This window comes from Rhinichthys klamathensis, unplaced genomic scaffold (assembly GCF_029890125.1).
Source record: "Rhinichthys klamathensis goyatoka isolate OS25496 unplaced genomic scaffold, OSU_Roscu_1.1 h1tg000438l_1, whole genome shotgun sequence".
NCBI lineage: Eukaryota > Metazoa > Chordata > Actinopteri > Cypriniformes > Leuciscidae > Rhinichthys > Rhinichthys klamathensis.
The window spans coordinates 71610-91238 of NW_026606934.1; the positions used below are offsets into that span (position 1 = coordinate 71610).

The 19629-nt window shown below is 38.2% G+C and overlaps 1 protein-coding gene across 1 annotated transcript in view; it reads right to left on the minus strand.

The window, feature by feature from the left end:
* si:dkey-191m6.4 (rho GTPase-activating protein 22) overlaps positions 1-17417 on the minus strand; it is a 28840-nt gene extending 11423 nt beyond the window's left edge. The window contains exons 1-3 of the mRNA XM_056236112.1: positions 17121-17417; positions 8145-8344; positions 4400-4487 (exon numbers count right to left, since the gene is read on the minus strand). Coding sequence (XP_056092087.1) covers positions 4400-4487; positions 8145-8344; positions 17121-17163 — 331 coding nt within the window. The 5' untranslated portion in view covers positions 17164-17417. The remainder of the gene's footprint in view (positions 1-4399; positions 4488-8144; positions 8345-17120) is intronic.
* Between the last annotated feature and the right edge of the window lie 2212 nt (positions 17418-19629).

Consider the following 19629-nt stretch of genomic DNA (forward strand, 5'->3'; position numbering starts at 1 on the left):
AATAATTTTTTAGATCGAAATGTGATGTTTATCATTTTACAAAAATTCGTTTTTGTCAAAACTTGTAATTAAACTGTTTTTTAACTATTATCGAACTGTAAAGGTATTTAAATCATATTTTTTTGTGATGTTTTTTTTTTTTTTTACAGTTTAGGATGTTACCACAGACATTGGTGTTGATTTAAAGGTACATTGCAACCTTAACAACATAGTTCTGTTCTAATATCCGAATTTTCTCAAATTATATGAACTGCTGATTACAAGAAACTTGTCACCTTTTTTACTGTCTGGAGTTGCAGTAATGTGTACCTATTACACAATGTACTTTTTGAGCCTGTTTAATTAAGCCTATTTATCTTCTAATCATACGTAAAAATGTTCCAATGTCTGATTTTATTTTTTAAACTATCATTGTAAACACTTGAAAATGGCATTCAAAAGTAGCCTAGGAAAACCCAGACAACTTCCGGCAAATGTAGATTTGCTCTGAAAGTTAGTCTGGCAAAGAGCTCATTCAAGCCCATTTCCAATCCGTCGGAATCGCGGCACCAATCAGAAGCGTTGGGGCGGGCTTTACACGATGACGTCAGCGCTGGGATTTTGAAGCAGATTTTGTAGCCTACATTACAAAGATGGATGCCGCCGTCGAACATCACTCGTTCCAATCAGCTATCGCGTCTGTTTTAAGCCATTTGAACGTTTTCTTTTTGTTAAAAACCGAGCAAAGAACAACACTCGGAGATGTGTCTCCGCCGCTCTGCATACGTCATCTCCTTCATCGCTCTGATTGGGTTTAGGTCTATCCGCGACGTCCGCTGGTGACGCCCCTCTGGAAATGATTTGTCTATGACGCTTTGCCAGACCATAACTCAGTTACAACTGAGAATGGTCTGGTTTTAACCAGGCTAATTAAAAAGGGGTTTAGATTTACAATTTCGGACAGCATTTTGATTACCAACCATATTAAAAAACAAAAAAACAATAGAAATATTTTTATATTGTGGCATCCCTAATCCAACTGTTCTGTATGAAAATAATAAATCATCATGACCCAGCATTTCTAGCTCTTTGTTTGTATTGACCCATAGTCTAACAATGCTGTAACAGTATTATAAAGAAAATGGTAGAAAATCATCGTCACTTCGATCTCCAAGTGCACGAATAAAGGCATTACCTTGGGGTAGTGGTGGTTTGTGCCTCCGTGGCTTACAGCAGCCCTGCCCCATGATGCACTTGAGGGATTGAGCTTGTATAGAAGACTAATGTTGTGCCGTGTCTCTTACTCCAACAGATTTGCCATGAACCCCAACACGGCACATGTAGTTCTCACACCACACTGAATTCATGCTGCAGAAGTGTGTGCTTCAAACCATCAAATCTTCAATAAAACACTCTCATTTACATCTCAAACATGTCCCAGAGTGGATATAAAAACACGCTAGTCCATACAGTACGTCCTTAAAAAAAAAAACAGTGAGTAGAAAGTACTTTTGTTGTCTCAGTTCAGCTCAAGCAGCACCACTTCACTTCTCCTTCTCTCATTCCCACTGACTTCTCACGGTAGACTGACAGAAGGAGACGGCCTGCTCTGTTAGTCCTTTCTAAACACCTCACTGCACTTACGCAAACAAACAGCACACCAGATGCATCAATCTCAGAGGACCTGATACTTGGGGAAATCCTCACGAACTAAATATCAAAACTTTGTGGAGGCAAGAGGAAGCAAGCATGGGTTAGAAGACCAGAGCCTGCCAGGACTGGGGTCACAATCGTGCTCGATGCTTTTGCATTCTGAATGCCACGCAAAACACAGAAGCATGAAAATCTCCAAAATAATGCCAGGCTTTTTCCCATTGGATTAGATCCCGTTTTTTGTAGCACTAGTCATTAATCTCCCTGCAATGAATGGTGCCATTGTTGGATATTTGTTGGATGTAAAAAACAACAACAATATAAGATTGCTTTAATATTTCAGCGCAGTATGATAAAGATGTTTCCAAATCTTAGTTTTCCCTTGATTTAGTCTGTGCAGCTGTAAATCACGTCTTTCCATTTCTCCATTGTTATTAATTTCCCCAGTCACAACACAATCATTTCTATTTGTCACATTATTGTTTATTTTGCATGGAAAAGGGACTTTGTCAATAAGCTTGTTTGACTCAAAGGAGCTGAAGCATGCTGGTCATGTGGTTAAGAGCTCTTCTCTCGGGAGGAGAAGGTGTGTTGACTGATCTGGCATGAGAAAGTGGTGTCGGGGGCTGGGTAACGGCTGTGTGTTTGGCTATTTTACTTTAGCTAACACAGAATTCAGTTATCTAAATGTTTATGATGCACTTTAAGGGTGAACCTTTCGCTGATGCACCCTGATTCTTAAATGATTATGGATGATTCTATAAAAAATCTGAATCATACTTTAAATACATAATTATTATTATTGAAATGCAGTAACACTTTACTTAAACCCTAAAACCTTTTTAGGTTACACTTTATTCAATGTCTACAGTGGGCCATTCTACTAGCTATAAGTAACTCGGCAGCAAAATGTCAACTAGCAGTCATTATTAAAGTCACTATTAGTAGACTTATGGATTAGGTTAGTAGAATAAATTGATCTGTACTTGCAAAGTAACATAGTAGGACCATGATTAAAATAGTGTTAGCAGATATTAAACAGTCTACTAATACTCTACCTTTTACTCTACTAATACTCTTAGTTGACATGTAGTCGCAAAGGTACTTGTAGTTAGAATGTCTAAAGTGGACCATTAAAAACCTTTATGTATAATGGATTATAAATACACTCATAATGCACACTGTAATGCATATCTTTTAAAAAATATTTGTAACCAAAGTTAAAATGCATTATAATATTTGCAGATTCCTTGTCACATCTGAAATTGGTTGTTTGTCGTGTAGCTTTCTAAAGATGTAGCATTTAATAGATAAGTATAAGAATGACAATTATTGCATTGCAAGGCATGATTAATGTATTAAAATCATATCATATCATTTTATATTATTTAGTTTATGTGCCTAAATATTATCAACCCTAATGGACATTGCTCTGGAAAAGAATACACCATGTTAACCAACAAGAGTTCGATTATTTTTAACCAGATCTGCACAGTTAGATTTTTATTTTATTATTATTTTTGGTCATATTGCTGTCTCTGACTTGAACAACACAGGGCTGCATTTTCAGAGATATAAGAAATGCAATATTTCCCTTTTTAATATGGGACATTTACAAGAGAGAGAGAAAGGGGGAAACACATCAGACATCATCTTAAGGATTTAGAGAGAATTTATATCTTGTAAACACTGGAGGTTTGCTGCAGTTAGCCGAGTGATAGGCATGTAGTTTAAGGCACAGCTGTAATGAATTATTCTGTTTTCTTTGCTATATTGTTAAAAAAACTGTAATCACTGCAACCCCAACTGCATGTCTTCAAGAGCTCTGAGGGGTGTCACACTGATGTGTTGTTTACTGTCATAAATAAAACAAACAGACATTCAGCATCAGTAAATCAGGTTGACCCCAAATGACCCCTCTGCAATCAGAATATTCTGGAAGGCCCATTTGATTTCCTGACACTCAGAAACCATATCGACTGTTACTGTACGTTCACACCCTGTCAAGGACGCTTGTCAAAATGTATGGGGAAGCTTGTTGACGCTTTGAACGCTCTGACGTTGCAGGGAGAATAGAAGTGTCACAACATGAAATGTAATAAACAGAAAAAACAAGCAATACATTGAAGAAACCTTTTATAATGACAGCATTTTTATAACCGTTTTGCTCACATTTGGTCGGGAACAAAAGAATAGTTAGCTATTATTATTATTTGCATTAGGCTATATGCAATTGGTCAAGTCGGTGTCACCGTGAGCAAATGAATTGCATTCCCGCTTTAAAACGAGCGTTCGTAAATATTTCAAATAAAAGTTGCGCTCATGCGATTAGCAAACAACGTCATGTCATAAATGATAGGAAACCTGTAGTAAACACAGCAACGGCGATTATTAGCTTCTCTTCCATTATCTCAGAACTAATGTTTTGGTAGGAACGAAAGTTTACATCGTATGTTTCTCCGGAATCAGCCAGCGCGAGGGACGTCTATATTCCGATTGGTTGCTGGCGTTTTGCCGCTGCTTGCCGCTGAACCGCGTCACAGCTCATTACCATAAAGTTGAGCTTCTTTCAACTTTCTGATTGACGCTCAAAACGCCCAAAACACGACGCTGATGGATTTGACGCTCCTTGCAGCTGAGAAAAGCCAGCTTCCATTGAAAATGAATGACTTACGGCCGCTTTGGAAGCTCAAGTCAGCGGCGGTGTGAACGTACAGTTACATGCTGGTTTCAGTATAGGACAGCGATGATTTGAAGAGTTTCTCACCTGGCATAATCTCAAAAAGGTGTCGTCCAGGTTCTTCTGGGTTGGCTGTCAGCTCATTCACTTGGCTGCCCTTCAGTGAGATGCAGCCCTGCACAGATACATAGTTACAAATGCATCACCTAACCACTTAAAAATCAGTCAAACGTAATTACCATGCGCTCTTGAATGTAATTCTTTAATAAGCATGAAGTATTCATCTGGAAATGTGTAACCAGGGATTTTGAGTACACATTTTCTGAGTGCCTCCTTCAATTAGATAAACTATCAACTGAATGAATTACAGAGATTATTCACCAGGGCAACTCATTGCATGTAGATTTGGGGTCAGAATCTCCCCAGTGCTTTTAGCTATAGGCAGCTTAATCTATTTGGCAATATTCAAGACATTTTCCTTTTATTGGAGGCTCGAAGATGTTTTGACTATGGCGATTTAAGACAATTATTTTCAGGAAATTTCAAATTCTTAAGTTTTGTCTTGTGAAATGTTTGGGAATGCAAAATGTTCTTTGTGAACAACCATTAAAAAAAACACACAAAAAAAAAAAACAGATCATGATGCGTGGGATGAACTCCTTTTATCTCAGTGTGTGATTTGCTATGAGATTTTCCTACACAGCCCTTCCACTTTGAATCCCATTGATTAAAGGCAGGAAAAGTGGGTGGGATTGACATTTTCACACACATCCTGGCCAGCACAGCATGGGCTCAGATTAATGGTGCTTGGATGAGTATTGACAGTCTCCTGTGAGGGTTAGTTGCTCATCACACACCTCAGTCTGACTGACGCGGCTGGACGGTATTGATTGCTTAATATAAATGGTCATAAACCTGTTAAAAGCAATGTGCAAGCTTCTATTGTGGTGGCAATGTAAAACAACTGGGCATAAATGGAAGAGCTCACACTTACTGCTCAATAGCTCTTTGTCACATGATGCTTTAACATAGTGCAGTCTAAAACATTTATTTTAATGTAACTTTTTCACTCTATACTAAAGGAAAAAAATACAATATGTTTGCATATATTGAGGAAACATGCTAAGTTCACATAAAAACACTTCTACAGCCAGTTATTTTACTTTGAAATGTGTGTTTCCAGGCTGGCATGTTTGTTTTTGTTTTTCATTGTCCATTGCGCTCGTTCCTGTTGCATGTGCTCAAACTGGCAACCCGCGTGAGCGCCGTCTAGTCTGAGGAGCAGGAGGCGGGAGAAACGACGATCTCCAATATTTTGAGTTTGGACTGCAGTGCCTATTTCGACCACTAGTTGTCATTCTTACAGACTGCACCTTTAAAGCAACACTAAATAACTTTTCCTCTTCGGTCGCCCTACAGGTTGGAAGCGGTATTGTCCATTACCGCTGTCGTAAATAATTTAACCTACCGCACCCTACTGTCGCAGAAAAACTAATATAATGACTATTGAAACACTTGACGCAAAGCAAGTCAAATTTTTAGTTTTCTTATGTCTCATTCGAACTACAGAAACGCGACCTGTTCTGGCAAACTTACATAGTGTGGTTATAGCAGATATAGGGCTGCAAAGCGAATCCAGAAGTGCCTTTCACGTTACGACTCGATGAACCACTGATACAATTTTGGAAACATTATTTTAAGGTAAAAAAATGTTCTTTAGTGTTTCTTTAAGTGTTCAAGAAGCAGTTTAGTTTGGGGTGTTACACCTATTGACAGTTTTTTTTTTTTTGCCATATTTTGTTGTCTAACAAGAGCCGGTTAGCGACATTTCTCAGTTTCCCTGAGAGAATTCTTTTTGTATTTGTGTTTGTGTAACGATATTCAGTTCTGTTAATGATTCTTGATTGTGTATTTTTTGCACTGAGATAAATTACAATACTCTGAGAGGTTTCTCAGCAGCATCACAACACCGCTTATTAATCTACATGAACGTTTACATATGTGAATAGACAGACACTTAATAGGATGCAACTTACAGTACACTGCATGCAAGATATACATTTAATCAGTTTTATATGATTATGAAAGAATATCTTATGAGCTGGATCTTTTTACTGAATCAAACAAATTTCTGATTTCAAAACAAATGGCTGTTATATGAGATATTTATTTGACTAAATCAAAAATGTTTACTGCTACCAATATGTTTGGCAAATGCGTTTTCATTCACAAAATTCGGCAAAAATTTCAAAACATGAAAGTAGGGGGGAAATTACATAATGAAATAAATGTTTTTCTTCAAAACACTTTAGTTACAATAATTGGCGGCCCTAGAAATTATTTTGAGTAAAACATCTCTGAAGTACATTCCCCTTCATATGTAAATGTTTTAGCTTGCCAGGGTGACTAGGAAATGCACATTTGTGAAAAGTAACTTTTGCAAACTGTGGTTTCAAAGTGCAAGTGCAATCCAATCAGAAAACTTTGAGTTTCGTCAGGCCTTTGTGCATTCAAAGAACATGTAGGCTATGTGACAAGTTAAGTGTGTTTAGCACCATATTCAGCTCCGTAATCAGTAGACAGTTGTATGCTTTTGCTTTTACTTTTGTCAACTCTGAGATGACTCAATCTTTTGGCGCTTTTCCATTACCAGTACCAGCTCGACTCGATTCGACTCGCCTCGGCTCGCTTTTCGCTCCGTTTTCCATTGCAGCAGACTGATCTCATGAAATGGCGTATGTATGACACGCCAATTCGTATTTCCATTTTTGGCGTGCTATCAACACGCATAATCGCTTTTCAGCGTGTTTATCAACGCCGTTGACTTAACGTTACAGTACTGTATATATAAATATATGACCTACCCCAACCCGTCCCTAAACCTACCCGTCACTGGGGTTGATACCATTTATGAGTCTTCCCCTACCATCCTAGGAAAGAAAATATCGCTCCCCAGATGTAGATCTACATTTTGCTTCGTTTCGCTCGGACATTTAACGGCGTGTACATACACGCAAAAGATGATGGTTCACGCGGATAGCTCGAAATGCGTATAGATAACACGCCACTTGACTTGAAAGTGGTGTGTATGTTTACGCAAAAGTCATAATGTCATGTTGATTGCAGGCAGTACCGCCACAAATAGTACCTGGTCGTCATAGCGACGCCACTGGAAACTGCCGTGACGTAATCTTATACGCGAGTATACAAATCTTATACAAAAGGAAAGTGTGCACCTCCTCGTTTGACCACGGCGTATTCCCGAGTTGCCATAATAATAGTAGTAAGTTTAGTAACTATCTCTGGCCAAACTATTTAAAAATGGCAAGGTTATTCTGGATACTCCATCTGGCGCGTGCAATGATGACGCAGTGAATAGTGACGATTCTCTCTGACCAATCAGCAGTCGGCATTGTTTTCACGTCACATTTTAGTATCGCCTCAGCTCGCTCAGAACCTCGCCGGAGGTGATACAAAAAAAAGTACCCGAAAGCAGGTACAGGTACAACTTTTACACAGTGCAAAACCAAACAAAGGCGAGCCGAGTCGAGTCGAGCTGGTACTGTGTAGTGGAAAATCGCCATTTGATTACAGTCGTCTCGGTAGCATCTTCGTATGGTAGAGTTTTGGAAAGAGGCGTGTCTAATCGAATGGGTGTGTCTGAACTTACAGTACAGGACTTTACATGTAGTGTAGCAGCCATTGGAAAACCATCTCTCCATGGTGCAGTGGTGCAAATTCGGCAGTAGTTAAGCCCAAATTTATTTTGTTTCTGCATAGTGTTCTGGAGTTGTGAAGAGAAATGCATGTAGGTCTCTGAAGCTGAACATACCTGTGGTTTAGTTTCCTCCTCATCCTTATAGAAGTAGAGATGGTCAGCACGAAGCACGAACCAGCGCAGCTGCCAGTTCTTCATGATGCTCCTCTGCTTCTTCAGCCAGCCAGCCTTTAGCACCCCCTCTTGGAGACTTGGGGAGGTGGGCCGACATGAGCCACGTGATGCCTCTCCCATCACCATGCTCTTGGACCTGGCTGTAGGTGAAGAGATGTAGAGTCAATGAGACCTATCTAGACTTCCATGATTTAAGGATGACAAACACAGAAGCAGAGGGGAAAATGGTCATCATTTACTCACGTTGTTCTTGTGTGGAACACAAAAGGGGAATTGTAGTGTATTATATGGCTTCAGAAGACTTCATGAGTCATACCAACCATTTTTTATGAGAATTTTATTGTGCTTTTGTGTCTTTTTTTAAAGCTTGCCAGCGTCAGTCTCCTTTCATGGCATAACTGCATGGAAAAAGTGATCAGTACGTTTCTTTAAAAGTCCTCTTTGTGTTTCATGAACGGAAGAAAGCTTCACCAAAAACATGTAGCAAGGATGAGGTGAAACGTTTCACCTGTGTGGCAGTAAAAGATACTAAATATTCAGTGAATGATGCTAAATAATTTTAGTGTCATTGAGAGCAGATATCATGAATAGGTAAGAAACAGCTTCACAAACACATTTTTCAACATCACAGTATGGTTACAAATAATCAAATTATAGTACTGGAATAAAATGTTATAGTTCGGAACCATAGACTGTAAAAAAAGATGGACGACGCCCCTTCGCTCTCTTCCATTGGTCAGAACTGCGAAATCAAGGCCCCGCCCTCACTCTCGCAGAATCAATCGCAAGCACACGCTCCTGCACTTTAAAAAAAAATAATTATAGAAATTAAGATATTAAATTTAAAGCTCCAATCTCCTCAGTCCTCCGAAGATCCCGAAAGAAAGTCTTCAGTGACTACTTCGCTCAGAGAACCTGTCAATCATGACGTCACACCACCGCATCAAATAACGAACTAAAAAGAAACTTATTTTAAAAACAAACACTTGAAATTACATCAGCGTGATTAAGAACTACCATAAATGACAGAAACCATCTTTGGAAATACGATATTTGAAGTGTAATTTAATTGTTTAGTTGGTCTCACGTGCCGTTGAATAACACGGGGAGGCGGGGTTTATGACCTATACTAGGACCGGCCACCGGGGGGCGATCGAGACGTTTTGTATATGGTAGTGATCATAATAGATTTGATTCAAATCACCTTTTGAAAGTAACGTGGCACTTCAAATAGCCTAATGATTATATTGACTACATTGTTACACCAGTAGGCCAGGAATCATTCATTCAAGAGATACGTTCAAAAACATCCAGTACTCAAATAAGTGAAGTCGTTATAAGTAAGTCATTGAATCATGCATTCACACATGATAAAAAAAAAAATTCATTCAAATTAATTAAACATTTTAAATAGACTGCAGCAATTAAACTGGTCAGAACCTCTAGTAAATTGCATGTTATTTTCTTTACTTCAGAATTGAGAGAATCGTGATCTTGAGAAAAAAAGAGTGCTTCTTAAATTTTTTTAAATATTTTTAGTTCTTATTTATTTGATCTTAAATAACAATATCGTCCGTGCTGTGATGTTCTTTGTTTGCTTTGTGCTCAGCTTCATCTCCTGCAGCAGAATACAAACCATCATCCTCTTTGGTCTGTACCAGTTGCCCTCTGGTAAATGTATCTGGGGTTCTCCTGTATCAGGTGCTTGTTTTCTCATGACCGAAGGGAGTGAGTGCTCATACTCTAATAGGATCTCCAGAGTGTAATTTAGTCAGAGGCGCACTTGATATAGAAACCTCTGCAGTTTGCCATTTCACATAATATAGAGAAGACAGCACTATTTTGTAGTCAAACTACGATTATTGGAGTATTAACTATTCGGTAATGGAATTAAATATATAAAATATTTTGGGAACAGATTTTGACTGATATAACCGATTTTAAAATGTGGCTACTCTGACAGAGGCCACACACACACACACACACACACACACACACACACACACACGCTGTGGTGCTCGAGGCTTCAGGCTGGACTATGAACAATCTATGTCACCATGGATTATTTATCGCAGTCAGTCCTGCACAAGTCATCTTATGCCTTTGGGCTGTAGAGTCGAAATCAATGCATGTGTGACTTTTTTAATATTATTTTTCACTCCCAATCCACTGGTGAGTGTCTCAAATTCATGCATATAGGCTAGCATGCAGCAGTCGGGTTCGAAAAGTAGAAGTCCCATTCATTTTCTCCATAGGGGAATCCATTTTGAATGATAAAATAAACCTTTAAAGACAGATCTACTGTGAGCTACACAGTTGTCAATAGTTGTAATCGAAATTATTCAACCCCCATTGCAAATCAGGTTTATTAGCTAAATGTACAGACTTTCAGCTGTTTGCAATGAACAACAAATCAAACAAGAGTAATTGAAATGGCTCAACACAACAAATGTTTTAAGTAGTTTCCCACTTTCAGAACCAACAGCGCTAAAATATGAGATACTTGCGTCTGATTGGTCACAGCTTTAAACCAAAGTTTTTAATATTGTTATTCTCCTCGTAGCTGGTTTGTTCGGTTCTTGGCTCATAACGTTTTAAAAAAGACTTTTTTAAAAACTTCCGGAACCAACGTCGCTAAAAAAAGTGGGCCGGCACTGTTGCAGTCTATTACGCGGTTCTCTCGAATACTTGATTCTTATTGGTCACAGCATTCTCAACTCTTTTTTTTTTGTATATTGACTCTAAATTGTATAATTTACCATTGTCCCAAACTTTTTTACAACATAGCCATGATAGATCTATCGTATCACTCTTCCTGTATGTGTAAGGAAAAGACCAAATGTTTTTGGATTGCCACTAGCCGGCACTGTAAAAAATAAAATGCCATTTTTACGGTAAAATACCGGCAGCTGTGGTTGCCAGAACTTTACCGTCAAAAATATGGTACAGACGTTATTGGTTTTACAGACTTAACTTAAAATTTACAGTAATAAACCTTATTTTATCATCTGATATAATGTTAATTTACCAACCTATTTATGTATTAATATCTGTTTTGTACCATGTAATACATTGACAACCAACAATCATCCCAGCAGTGATGAGTCACATGATATATCAAAGCTCATCACAAGCAGCTCTTCCACGAGAAAGTTAGCACTAATTAGTAGTAGCTGCACAGTGTCATTCGCACAAACACTAAACACCATCATGGTAACACACATGAAATTGTAAAAATGCAATAAACATTAATTTAACAACATTAAATGTAACATAATACTCTAATGTACATAACTGATAAGAAAAGATCTAAGAAAACTAAGAAGAAACATAGTTATTTCAACAAAAATACATCAAATGTGAAGTGTCACGCAGGGAATTGTGGGAATGTCAATTTACGGTTTTTCACTGTAAATTATACAATGAGTTGTTCTTTTTCACTTCCAAAAACTGTAAATTTAACGGTATTTTACAGTAAAATTAAATGTTACCGTTAGATCTATCACAGTTATTTACTTACCGTAGTAAGGAAACTTTCTGTTAACCTATTAACAGTTTTTCACTGTAGCATTTTTACAGTCTTTTACCGTTAAAATCACGATAATTTTTTACAGTGTGGTTAAAACCAGACCATTCTCAGTTGTAACTGAGTTATGGTCTGGCAAAGCGTCATAGACAAATCATTTCCAGAGGGGCGTCACCAACGGACGTCGCGGATAGACCTAAACCCAATCAGAGCGATGAAGGAGATGACGTATGCAGAGCGGCGGAGACACATCTCCGAGTGTTGTTCTTTGCTCGGTTTTTAACAAAAAGGAAACGTTCAAATGGCTTAAAACAGACGCGATAGCTGATTGGAACGAGTGATGTTCGACAGCGGCATCCATCTTTGTAATGTAGGCTACAAAATATGCTTCAAAATCCCAGCGCTGTCGTCATCGTGCCGCGATTTCGACGGATTGGAAATGGGCTTGAATGAGCTCTTTGCCAGACTAACTTTCAGAGCAAATCTACATTTGCCGGAAGTTATCTGGGTTTTCCCAGGCTAGATTGCCACCCTTTCTCTTTGCTCTTTTCCTTAATTTTTCTTCTGTTGGTAACAACAAAAACAATCCGAACATTCAAAATTTCCCCAAAATTAGCAGTGGACAAAATTCAGCGAAAGGAATTTCCTGCAAAAAATTTCCCCATTTTGCTTATACATACTTTGCCATCTCCACTAGATTTAAATGTTTACTATGGAGGTACTGAGTCAGGATCTTAGTGAACCAAATGTGTGATGGCTGCTGGGTCTGTCTCCAATGGCCTTTTCCATAATGTCTCCTCCTCATCAGCGCTGCAGGCTTCTTGATTATATTAGCTGTGTCTCTGGGTGTGGTGGGTTCAGTAGCGATGCTCTGTCTAATAGAGGCCGGAGGAAGAGAGTGGTCTGCATTGGTAGAACAGGGGGGTTTCTGCATGGCGTTCTCCATATGGTTATGATATAGGCAGAATTTCCATGTTTAAAATCCCGAACTGCCAACATTTAGCTACCATTATACACAATTTTATAGTTAGTTAGCCATCTTAGGCCCTGTTTACACCTGGTGTTAAGATGCATTTTGGTTCAAGTAGACAATGGAGACACATTCCTGTTTGCACAGTTTTTTAATCCGTCTCTTTTGTCCACTTTTAACCATTTCTGTCCTGATTTCTGCGAGTGGAGGGTCTATTAGCTGGTAAATAAATATATGGGTTTTTTTTCAGATCTTTTGATCTGATGGACAAAATATCCCACGCAATTTACATATGAACACGACTAGAGACGACGGAAAAACATACGGAGAGCAGCAACTTTACCCAAGCGCTGTGAGTGTGTGTTAGAAATCAGGAATGGTGAGAGAACATTGTGCTTGATGTGTTTTTCATCTCCAAACCAAACTTGGGTCTCCAGCCAAAGTTTAAATCCCATCTGGCAGTGCTCTTCCCATAATGTTGAATCATTAGGTAAGTAGGCGAAGAGTAGATGGTCTTTTGTGGCTGTTCGAACGCATTCGACCACATTAGGGTTTAAAGCAATCCGGTCGAATGTGTTTTCGACTACCTCTGCGGAAGATAGTGTCCTGTATTTAGTGTATTTACCTGTATTTAGTGTCGTCCGCTTGTGATCCGATCGACCAAAAACATAATACCAGGTGTCAACAGGGCCATAAAGTTGTTAGAAAACGGGTGTTTTTTGCAGTTGTGTATGTGGTTAGTCTTGTTCTGCTGTGTGAGATTCGCATGATTCATATTCTGCAGCTCTAACCCTGAAATTGATGTAAATCTCAAGTTTCGACATTTAAAGGAGCTGTATGTAAGAAATGTTTTTCAATTAATCATAAAATGGCCCTGGTTTGTCTCTAGACATTAAGAAATCATGTTCATTTCAAATACTTATATCACTGACAACAGTAGTACGGCCACGATATTGTCATTTAAAAAGTGAAGTTGCAGCGCTCAACTGATGTTGATGTTGTCATCTTGTGTTTTGGCCTGAAGCCCCACCCTCCACCTATCTACCAATCACGAAGTCAGTAGTGTTTCGGCATCTGGGTTGCCAGCTCTGCTCTAGTTGAAAGCTCCTTGTAGCAGCCTACGTTCCTGCTGGATCCTGCAGCCTATCTGGCAACCTCGAGTCAGGGGGGAGGGGGAGGGGATGCACCGCTCTACAGTAATTTGAAAGTGATTGCAGTACCAGTTTTGGCCACAATCTTGCATACAGCTCCTTTAACATTATCCACTCACTAAATTTTGATTATGACTTGGTGTGGTGATCATTTTAGGCTTTCTTTTAGTAGTTAAAGTTGAACTAAATTAGCATTTTATTCTATCACAGGTGAACACTAGGAACCAGCAGTGTGATATTCGCTTGTACGAGTAATTCATTTTATTTTCTGTTAATAGAAATCGAACCTTTCGGCTTTGATGTGTTTAGCAGAAATACAAACATTCAATGTTTTGTAAAACCTTCCCTCACAGCTGTAAATTTGACCTCATGGCTGAAACGTTTTCACTGCGCTCAAACGTTTTGTGCCAATTAGTTTTTGAAAGGATTAAGCATTTCAGTGCCGAAGTCAAATGAAACCAGTGTGCAAATCTCTCTACACGATGATTCATACCTTCCCACTTTGTCAGGGGCGTTTCTAGGATGTGGTCACCAAAACTGCCTGTTTTGGCTCGGAGGGGATCAACTCGGAGAATACTTGCCTCTAAAGTTGCAATTAAAATATACTGGAAAGAATGTTTTCAAGTTGTGCATGATGACAGTGGCACTGGCGCCACTTTTGTGGCATTTAAATTTGGCACCCTTAGATAAACTCCACCTCAGATTAAGATTAGTAACTATAAGACACAAACTAGAGCAGGGGTTTTCAAACTTTTCTACCCCTTGGCATGAACCCCTAAATGTGATGGCAGCTTCATTTAAGAAAAATAGGGCTGATATTATATCGTATTATGTGTTCTTTTCTAAATTAAAACATTGGCTTTTATATTATTATATAAAAGAAAATTATATCTAGAAATAGTCTGTTATAGTTGTATACAATTATATAGATATATCAAATTATATATGTAGATATATAAAATTATTTTTAAAAAATGCACAGATTTTTGATTACATTTTATTATTTTATGTGACTGTAACCAACAGCATATCACATTCCAACATCGAGCAAGTAACTTCAAGGTAATAGGGTCCATTCCCAGGAAATGATAAACTGATACAATATATACCTTGCAATGTAAATGCAAATGGCTTTGGATTAAAGCAGTCCTTCGGGAAATAAAGAAAGTATAATGTACAGTCAGCCGGTGGTTATTGCAAAACAAACCCCTTCAGGGTAATGCAAGACCCTGACGCAATTTATTTTTTGCGAAAATGGCCAAGTAACTGTTAGGCTTGCTGCGGTATCGGTGTTACCGGTGATTGGCCACCGCTGCATATCACCCACTGCCGTTTTGCTTTTGTATAGAAATATATATATTTTTTTTAGTTCAGTTGGACAAAAGACGCTACAAGCAGCCGTGATTTCACTTGACGATCACGTAACGAAAGTAAAGAGAGATGACTGACAAGAAGAAGGCGGAGGATATGGTGCGCAACAGATCTGGAGCATCATTGACACATCTTATCTTGTACAATGTGCGGTCAATGAACAGCAAAGAGTGCATTCAAGAGGGATCTCAATACCCAACATATTGATAGCTAACACCCTGATGCCAACATAACCCAGTGTTATTATTAGCAATACTGGAGTTTTTTAATTTTTTTAATTATTTAATAAGGGACAATGCACATTAATGAACATAAGGGCAATGTCCAAATGTAAATGAGCCAGATTTAGCTGTACAGACTAATTTTCATCTGGAGTCATATTACATGGATAGTTAATAAATGAATGGAAATATAAATTTTAATAAGAAATTGGAACATTAACTGAAAATAGCACATCTTTGTTGGAAATCGGTTGGGACAGCGTTCAGTTTTACAGCTTGACGGTCTTTATACAAATCCATACGACCGAAGAATGCTGTGATTGACCAATCAGAGGAAAGTGTTCCAGAGTGCCGTGTAAATAAATTCATGTTTGGTGCTTTAACATCTCCTCCCCGCAGATGCCTTGATGTTCAGCAGGTACTGTAGCAGAAGGCATGATGGGGGATGGGCAGGGAGCTATAAGCAGGTTTGAGGATACATAAAGGGGTAAATCACTCGGCTTCTTTCTACGCATTGAGCTTTGGTTATTAACACAACGTCATCCATCAAGTTGATGCATGATGAATGAAGCCTTGTGCTTCAGATCTTCCCCTGCCTGTATTTCACATCTCACCCAAGACTGTGCTATAGGCTGCTGATGAATGATGATCAGCCGCTGTGGGCGTGTGTGTGTGTAGAAGCTGAACAGCGTGTTGCGGATGATAGTGGAATGTGTGGCTTGATGTTCATCTGTCGAGGTGTAATATGCATCGCTGGATGGTCGTGGTTTGACGTATGGTCAGCCACAGCACAACGAGAGCCAAGCAACGGGCTCTATTTATTGTGGGGTTTCTTGTGCATTTTAAAGTTTTTTTTTTTGTCTTGCAGGTTGTTTTAAATCTAATTTTTGATGGTGAACATAGGTTGATTTATCAGTTGGACAGCCATAGACGTCGATCGATGTGGGTGTTTATTTCCAAAAATGGGTATTTATTATGGCAAGGCGAATCTCATCAATTTACACATACTCTGAAACTACAACATTTTTTATTACAAATAAAAAGCTGACATGGTTATCAGCCAATGCCAATAATTACAAAATAGCAAAATATCAGTAAATATCAAAATCTGTTAAAATATTGGAAGTTTTATTAGCCTAGTTAAAAGCAATATATATGTCACAAATAGGTATATCTTACGTTCACAATCAAATATTTTTTTTTTTTTTTTTTTACATTTTGTAATTTGCTGCTTTTTTATGAGAATATTCAATTTGAATGAGAAGCATGCATCTCTCTATATAGAAATTTATAATTTATCAAACAGAATTATTTTGATGATGATCATACATTTTAATGAGAAACAGGCATCTCTGTTATGAAAGCAGCAAATTATGAAATGTAATCCCATTTATTTATCGCATAAAAATGTGATATATATTTGTGAGATTATGCCACTGATCGATATATAAAAATGTATATATATAACATTTTTATTTTTTAAAATTTATATAAAAAATGATCAGTTGCTTAATTCCACAGTCAAAGTATCAGATCCAGCCAATATGGTGAGAGCAGCTGAAGCAGAGATGCTGTGAGATCGAAGCACGTACAGTGTGTGTGTGTGTGTGTGTGTGTGTGTGTGACGCGGCCCCTGAGAGGTGACAGATGATGAAATACAAATGCAGAGTACTGTACCTCTCCTGGTCTGTCTGATCTTTGGACTCAGCATGGCTGCCATCGATGGGCTTCTCTTCCTCTGCTCTGCATATTCCTCTTCCTCAGATCTTCTCTCTGTACATTCTCCCTCTTCCTCTCCTCCTCGCTCTCTCCGCTCTTCCCCGCTAGCTCGCTGACCTCATGTTGCAGGCACCGGCTGGTTGGGGGCTGGGGGAGGGATTCCTCACACACACATTGACGCGTGCACATGCTCACTCTCCGGTTCTTACTCGCAGACGCACACACGCACGCTGGTCCACACCCACCAAGCGTTGCATTATTCATCATGCGCTCCTCTACATTGACCAGTCAGTGTGTGTGTGTGTGTGTGTGTGTATGATTACAGCAGGCTGCCCAAAGCCACTCACCTTCTAATTGGTGGCAGGCATGTGTGCTCGCGCTCCCTCCATCTCTGGGGAATCTCACCCTGCATGCCTCTTTCATATGTGTGCGCACACATCTCCATTAGGGATGTGCACTATTAGACTAGTCCAGCACTTATCTTGCAAGAAATTAGTCAACCGGTAAAATAATACTCAAGTTATTCGCGAATTGCATGTTCAGGCACCAATCTCTTACATAAATCTTGCTGTTTTCTGAATGTGTTAGGAGCTGCTGATACAGTGCTTATATATATATATATATATATATATATATATATATATATATATATATATATATATATATATATATATAATAATAATATATGTGATAGTAATAAAGTGTGTATATATATACAGTATATATATACACTACCGTTCAAAAGTTTGGGGTCAGTGAGAATTTTATTTTTATTTTTTGGAGGAAAGAAATCAATACTTTTATTTATCAAGGAATAATTAATTTGATCGAAAGTGACAGTAAAGACATTTATAATGTTACAAAAGTCTTTTGAACTTCCTATTCATCAAAGAATCCTAAAAACAAAACAAAAAAACTGTACAACTGACAGACCAACAACTGTTTCAACATTGATCATAATAATACATGTTTCTTGAGCATCAAATCCTCATATTATACTGATTTGAGAAGGATCATTTGACACTGAAGACACTGACACTGGTGATGCTGAAAATTCAGCTTTGATCACAGGAATAAATGACACTTTACTATATATTCACACAGAAAACAGCTGATTTACACTGGAATAATATTTAATATTATAACTGATTTTTGTTGTATTTTTAATCAAATAAGCGCAGCCATGGTTAGCAGAAGAGAATTCTTTTAAAAGTATTTAAAATCGTACCGACCCCAAACTTTTGAACGGTAGTGTATATATATATATATATATATATATATATATATATATATATGTGTGATAACACACACACATATACAGTATATATATATATATATATATATAAGAATCTAATCGTAATCTTAATTTGCTACAAAACATGTACACCATTAAACTGACATCCATTTTTACAATTATTTTTATAGGTTTGGAAAATAAGTAAATGATAACAGATTTTTTTTTTTTGGGTGAAATATACTTTTAATTCATATTTTTATATCTTATAAGAATTGTCATAAGAAAAGGTAAATCTCATGAAATGAATGTTTTAACGGTGACAGTCTAATGTTTGTGAATAAAACCGTTTAATTTCTCATGTAGTATGCGTCATACTCCATATTTTGTTTTTACATTTTAAGTGATTATACAATAGACTATGTGCACGTTAGCATATGCTACTTCCGGCTGCGAAACCGATAGGGGGTGTCTAGTTTCCGGTAGCCTGATGGACGACGTAGAAGTAACGTTAAACATTGTTTACTTTTCACAATGCAGCAGCGCCTGGTTACCGTAATTCCTCAAATAAAAACCGGTATTCAAATAAACGCCGGGCCTCTGATAATGGCCGGGTGCGTGATCAACGCGGACAAATAAAGGCCGGGGGAAAATTAGTGTGGATAATCTCCTAAATGACTTTCATTGAAGAGATGTTACACCTGTCCACTTCATGCGTGTTCTGTGATCTGATCGTGAAAAGACCATGTATAAATGCCATCCGAAGCACATTCGAGACAATTTAAATCCGATCGCTCAAACCACTTCTTCAGGAGGAGATCTGAGACGAGATTCCAGACGAAACTGCACAAGTGTAAATCAAATGCATCTGATTGTTGAAACCACGTATCTAAATTTTACTCCTCCCAAAAACGCAAAAAAATAAGTGTGAGAGCGTGTTATAGGCTATGTAATGTTATAGCAAGATGTGACAACGCTACTGCAACACGCATCACGGCAGCCGAGCATCTATCCATAAAGCCAACGTGCAAACTATTGCAAATTAAAGTGAAAGTAAGTCGCAGACAATTCTCCTCATCATTAAAAGTAAAGAAACGAAATGATCTTACCAGGCTTGTTGCCGCTCTCGCTTATTGCGGTCTTTTGATTTAGAAATGAGCTGATCTATCAAATGCAGCTCATATCTGTTGCTTTCGGTGACGTCCACTCCATTAAATCCGCATATAGCGTGGG